General features: G+C 31.8%; 1 protein-coding gene across 1 annotated transcript; it reads left to right on the top strand.

Moving 5' to 3' along the window:
* Positions 1-2,725: 2,725 nt before the first annotated feature.
* On the top strand, positions 2,726-4,820 carry LOC132732152 (complement C1q-like protein 2; the record flags this gene model as incomplete). Its single annotated transcript, XM_060718518.1, is given in 4 exon segments — positions 2,726-2,795; positions 3,172-3,358; positions 3,845-3,960; positions 4,474-4,820. Coding segments are annotated over 4 exon segments (540 nt in total), but the record flags the coding sequence as incomplete, so codon positions are not given.
* Between the last annotated feature and the right edge of the window lie 2,381 nt (positions 4,821-7,201).

A 7,201-nucleotide genomic window follows, 5' to 3' on the forward strand; every position in this document is an offset into this window, starting at 1 on the left:
TATGGGAAACACATTATTTTTGGATATATATTGTTAAAAAGCAGTGATAATGGAAAATGTTCATGATATAATATAAATTTGCCTAAAATATAAAAAAAAGGTGTCCACCCCAAATAAACTGAACGTTACAGGTTAATTTCGATGGATATTTTCAGAAATGTCCTTGGCCACGTGAGTTATTGAACGTTTATTAAATTGAAAGGAATGAATGGCAAAGAAACTTATTTTCACTCCGACAATACCCTCGGACGGGCATGATGCCATTTAAACTGTTGTATTTGGCATATGTTGCATAATATTTGAGAATTGTTTTTGTGTTACTACTAAAAAGTAACAGGTGTATAGTTTGATCACGTGAGCGCGTGAGGAATGTTGCACTTTTTCATTATCCCACATGTACAGACTCAATCAAACCGAGTCAGCAATTTTCATGTAATCTTGTTGTTATTAATGCTTCCGAGGGATCATCCTCTCTTTTGACAATAATGTTTAAAATTAAAATAAAGAAATGTTTTCTTCATTTAATAATTATAATTGCGAATTATGAACTGTTTAAACTGGACAATCCCGTTTATCGTTCTTACAGGAAACACTGATCACTTAATTATTATGTTTTCGATTAAATCTGCATCAGTTCAGTTGTTATATCCGTCTAGACACTGCATGTTTATTAAGTAGACGGTAAAACCTATTCCGACATTTTAAGAAGTGAAACCTCAGCAGAATATTGGTAAGTACAATAATTATATTAATTTTGCACGTTTGATTAAGTGACTTAAATGCCCATTAAATTTAAGATATACTATCATTTTTAACTTTTCTAAAAATGAAAAAAAAGATGTTTTTGCTTATTTCGTTAGTTTTCAAATATTTATTCAATGGCTAAATAGAATTTAATTTGCTCCTTTTCTCTTTGGCAATTGGTTTAATCATAGTAATTTAGTGTTTTGTGTGGAAGTCAAAATACAATTTTGTTTATATTTTGCTACCTTTACAACACCTGACTGTGTGTTCAGTGCTGCTCTCTAATTTAACATCTAAAATGTTCTAAATTTAGTTTTAAAACATGATTAAACACATAATTTGACCTTTCTAAAGAATTAAAAAGAATATTGATGTCTGGGACATAATGTGCCTTTAAATTTTAGAATTGCATATTTCTGCAGAAAACACTGATATTTTACGATTGTTTGAAATTATTTACTAATGCTAGTAATTCCAAAGTTGAGACCTCTGAGCTTCGTGCAGATTTGTTTTCAAATATTCGTTTTCTTAAATATAAATGTTACAGGTAAAGTAACATTACCTTTAATGCCTGGTGATATATATTTTTGTTACTACCGTGTTTGTATGGGATTTTTGTACAGTTATTATTTTGTGTCCATGATGTCTTTTATTGTTTTCCATAGTTCTTACTTTGCTTCTTGCGTTTATCGCTGAAAGCCCAATTAGCCATCACTAATACATAATAATAGTTTGCAAATTTTAAATATTTCTTTATTTATGTTCGTTTGGTAATTTTCAATTTCCCCGCTTATCTGTACAACGAATAATTTTTTGACGCAAGTCATGGTTTTGTTCAGCTTAATCAAAATATATTATGTAACGATTAGTCTTTTAACACTAGACCTCAACGTCAACAAAGTACTTGTCTTTTAACAGGTAAATAGACATTTGCTATGTCAACTATGTCATTTTCATTCGTACATAGTTTGCCATTTGTTTAATTTTGTTATATTGATTCATATTGGCACATAAAATATGACACGGTATTTGTTTAGCTAAAACATGAATATATAAAGAAGCGAATACTTGTCTTTTTACCAAACCCCTTGAACTCAACGCCAACAAAGTCAACATGCCCCTTTTGTTCGTTTAATGTGCAACAGTTCACGTACATTTATTTATAAACCGTAAACCTTTTGTCTTAGTTCCCTGATGATGAAGTTTGTATGTAAACTGCAGGTCTACATGCTTTTTACTTTAAAGTTGATGAATTATTGCTATAAATCGAGCGCATGGACTTTGTTGATTTGAATCAGTTTGTTTAAAGAAGATTGATAAAAACGAAATTATTATAAAAGTGATATGTATTATCTAATAAGAAACGTATTAGTGTAAATAAAATGAAATAAATTAAATAAAACAAAATTGAATACGGTTGAAAACCCCATGGATAATTTAGGTGTAAATGAAGGATCACAAGATATTCAAGGGCGAATTTCTATTTAGCGGGGTAAAAACTTTTTTCTCGTGAACGAAGATGTGTAAACTGCTGGATAGCTTAGTCGGTAGTCACATAACAGAATTCCGAGGTTCAAGTCCTAGTCAGGTTGCACATTTTTCTTACCTTGTGACATACAAAATATTAAACTGAAAGAATTTAATCTTTTAATCATCTCTGTTTTATACTGTGCCATTTACAGTGTATTTATTGAACGGAAATCAAACTTAACGCATACAAAACCGATAACTTGTATTCAATGTTAAGCTTGAATATTTAAATAAAGTTTAATTTGATAAACTTGAAGTTAAAGTTACATTTGACCCCCGCATATACTTAGGAAAACATTTACTTGCTAAAGGACTGTTAAAAAGTTACAAGCCCAAACAAAATATAGTGTAGAAAAAAATACGTTTCCATTGCAGGTGAAACATGAATTCTCCAGTTTTTATTTTGCTTCTGGTGGTAGTAGCTTCGGCTCGATCGGTAGAAGAGTTAACGATTGAAAGCAAAAGCATGGACGAAGATGCAAATCTGGAAACTCTTCCCGAGGATACCACTGATATATCAGGTACTTATTGTTTTTAAATGGACCAATAGAACATCGAATTATCAATTTAAATAGAATTGGGTTTCTGGGAAACCGATGTGAAAGTTATTTAGTTAAGAAAAATGCACAAATTGCTTTTTTTCGTAACTGAAATTATATTCAAATCAAATGAATCCGTTGTAAATGCCTTGGACGAAAATTATGCTGTTTTAGTTTGTTTATTTATCTACATTATTTTTAAACATGATAATTACGGACAATGATATCGGGAATCAAGTGGTAAAATCTGAACGATTTGATTTTGTATTTTCAGTGTAAATACAACAATAATGTGTACCACTATGTTGGTCATACATTACTTTTTGATTATGACATAATATGATTGACTTTATTACAGAACTTGAAGCTTCAAAAGATGAAGACCAAGAAACCAGTTTAGGTGCATGGTATGATAGCAATAAAATTGCGTTTTCCGTATACCTAACCAAACGATACGACCTCCTTGGAAAAGGGCAGCATGTGAAATTTGACGGAGTACTGTTTAATGATGGGGACGGGTATGAAGCAATTACAGGAGTGTTCAGGTTAATAAACATTGTTAATTGAATCTTTATAAATATGTAATCTACTTCTTCTACTCAAAATTCTTTGTTTCGTGAAGTGGAGAGATGAGAAATGAGTCATTATGTTTGTTTATAAAGATTTGACCAGTATAATTATTCTGTTCTACGAACCATACCATTCCTTTGATTTGTATTTTATTTCTGTTTTTTTTTTTAACTTGGTGTTACACATTCAAGTAATTATTAAAATTAAAGATTTACATCCCTCAATTGAATCATTAAACGTGTGTTTGTTAAGCTATTATTGCAAATAAATATATAAAATAAATAAAAATTACACAAAAAATGTAACGTGAAGTTCAGTGGGAGGCTAAGGATGGTAATTAATTCTATTTTTTCTGCATTAACAGTTATTTGAACGACTACATTTCAAACAATTTGAATGATAGAGAGGTATTTTATGTAATTAAAAGCATAATACAAGTGTTTCATTAATTTATGTTCTAGACCACAAACAAGTGGGGTTTATGTTTTTACATACGCCATAGCACAGAGAAATACAAATGAGGTCCGTGTTAATCTTATGTACAACGGTAATATTGTCAATGGAGCTATTGCGGAAGGTACATTTAAAATTAACAAAATGTATTTTGCCAACTTCTAATTTCTAATAAATTCATTAACTGGTAATAAATCTACAATTCCGGTTTGTATCACCAAAAAGTGCATATCACTAAATGTTGTATTTTAAATAAATACATTGTAACATTCAAATAATAAAACTTTATAAAGATTTCTTAAGCAAGAAATATTTTTGAAAAATGAACGATCATATCTTGATGATGCGTCAAAACTTATTTATTTTATTTGCAAGTTTCTACACAAAGATAAAAAAAATCCTACAAAATGAGCAAAAAAGTAAAATAAATTTTATTTTTCTTCTTTATTAATACAATTTTGATTCAACTTTCTTTCAATATATCCGACAGATATTTTTTGTGTATTTAGCTATAACAAGTGTTTAAATCTGGTTGTATTTGAATATTCATTCATTCATTTTAAATTTAAGAAATATATACTAAGCATGATAAGATGTTCATTTTATCAAACATCTATTAAAATTTTTATTTCAACAGGTATGCACACATATCATGATGCTCAGGGTACAAATACTGCAATAATACATGTGGCTAAGGGAAAGCCAGTTTGGATTGAGGCTGCATCAAGAGGTGCTCTGGAGGGAAACAATGGTGACAGAAGATACACTACATTCAGTGGCTTTTTGCTGTACGCTAGAAATTAACTTTGATTGATATGAAGTTAACATTACTCCCAACAAATGTTCTTGGACATTTTCTGTTAGAGAGACAAAATTATTGTGTGAACCTTTATTCTGATAGTGGTCATACTTAATATTTCTTATAGTACTGATAAAGCGATATGGTAAAATAATTTTCTTGAAATAAACTTTTATCACAAAATAGTTTATTCGATTAATTGTTTAATTGATACTTATTTTTGATTGTTGTGATTTAAGCTTGAAACTTGAATCATTCTTGATTATATATTTTGGCTTAATTGTTGCACCAACATTGTGAAGGTCATGCATGTTCCGACTTTCTAGTTTAAATGGTCGAGGAAATGTCTTAAAATAACTAAGAAATCCTTAAGGTCTGTTGCACAAGATGGTCGCTAGAAATCTTTTAACTTTATCCCTCCCTAACCGCTGGACATACATTTATGAATTTCAATAGGAGTTAACCTGTGGTCATTCTTTATTATAATTGTATTTTGTTCAAAATATGGCTGACTGCAAGCTTAAGTCAGAAATAAGACTAGATAAACATCTTCGTGGCCATTGTGCACATCTTGATGGAAAACGCCGTATTTAATAATATATTTTAACTTAAATGAAATATTTCGAAAGTATATTCTGAAATGCCTATGTTTTTTACAGTTTTATCCTAATATGAACCTGAGTAAATAACTAAGACGTTATTTGTGATCACTAAGTGTCTGTTTGTCCGACCTGATACATATGAAACATTTACAGGCGAAACTAAATCAGGTGTTACCGTTTTCTCTTTGCTAGGATTATTCATTACTCTCGAGGACACTCCTGTCTTCCGCCTATTGTTAACTGCCCCTGACAGATCATCATGTCAAATTCAATAATTGGATTAAAATAGCCTCTAGTTTAAGTACTTGATAAATGTTTCCGGATGATATGCTACAGATACAGATCCTATGTAGTTTTAAGAACATATATGAATAGGTAAACCTCTTGACCATCCTTATACGGAAATGTATGGAGACATGAAATGTTGAGTAAGTTTGAATTAAAGCAACTGAGTATTGATAAGTTCAACACATATATAATGAATTTAAACAAGACTCTTATGAAAGTGACTATATATTGTTTAGAAACATATCCGTTTTTGCACTGAAGAAGATAAATGTGGCTGACCGAGCTTTTTAAGAATGACCTTCAACCTAACGTTGAACGTTAAAAGAACAAGTTCTTCTATTTGAATTTTTTCCGATTGACCCTGTCTAAAATAGAGAAAACCGGAACTCCTAAAGAATGCCTACACAGTTGACCTTTATCCCTAATTATTCTTAATTACTTATTGTGTGAAAGACAGCAAATTAACGAAAAGCTTGAACTTAACTCGAGTGGATTGTACTTGAATAGGAAGTCAAAAGGCGCAGTAACGCCGATTGTCACCCCGCAATATCCGATCTATGGCAAAATAAAAGTACAGTAATAGATTTATTTTGCTCTAGATCTGATATTGCAGGGTTAGAAAGTACAGTAATAGATTAATATAAAGGCAGTCACGATATTCCGGACTATACCTTTTTCTTAAGTTTTCTTTTTCTCTCGGTTCGTATTCAAAACCCTCGGTGATTCCCTGATACAATACAATTAAACTCGCACAACCGACGGTGATATGCGTGTTAGGAGACAGTAAAACACACACCAACCACTGAGAAAGGCCTTTTAGGGGGTTCTTAACGCAATAAAACCCTCAGAGATAGCCTCATGGAATGCCGTAAAAATTTCGGAGTGTTCTTATCCCAATAAAAACCACGGTAATAGCATCAGGGAGTACAGAAAATATCAAACAACCCACGGTGGTAGGCCTTTAAGCTTATTCATATTGCAATAAAGCCCTCGGTGATGGCATCGAAGAATAGAGTAAAGCTCACACAATCAACGGTGATAGGCCTGTTCAAGGGTTCTCATTACATAGTCTCAAGAAATACAGTAAAAGTCACATAACCCATGCTGAGATGTTGTTTGAGGGTGGTTAACGCAATGAAACCGTCTTTGTTAGCCTAATCATATGCAGAAAAGCTAACACATTTCACGGTGATCTTTTAGGGGGTATTTAACACACAAAAACCTCTTTGAAAGCAATATCTTATTTAGTAAAGCTCTCACAATCCACGTTGACAGGCCTATTTTAGATGGTTCTTACTGCAATAAAACCCACGGTGATAACCCCGGGTATAAAGTAAAATTCGTAAAATTCACACAATTCAAGCTGATAGGCCTTTACGGGGTTTCTTAACGCAATACAACCCGCGGTTATAGTCTTATGGAAGACAGTTAAACGCACACAACCCACGTTGATAATCCGTTTTGAGGTTCTTAACGCAATAAACCTTCGATGATATCTTCGTAGAAAGCAATTTAGCTCACACATTCCAAGGTGATAGGCATTTAGTGGAATCTAATCACAAAAATAAACGATAGCCCCAGAAAAAAACGGTGATAGGCCTTTTTGAGGGTTCTTAACGCAATAACTCTCTCGTTGATTGCCTCGTGGAATGCAATTAAGCTCATACAACCCACGA

This window comes from Ruditapes philippinarum, unplaced genomic scaffold (genome assembly GCF_026571515.1).
Source record: "Ruditapes philippinarum isolate M1 unplaced genomic scaffold, ASM2657151v2 ctg1556_1_1_1_1, whole genome shotgun sequence".
In the NCBI taxonomy this organism is placed as follows: Eukaryota; Metazoa; Mollusca; class Bivalvia; order Venerida; family Veneridae; genus Ruditapes; species Ruditapes philippinarum.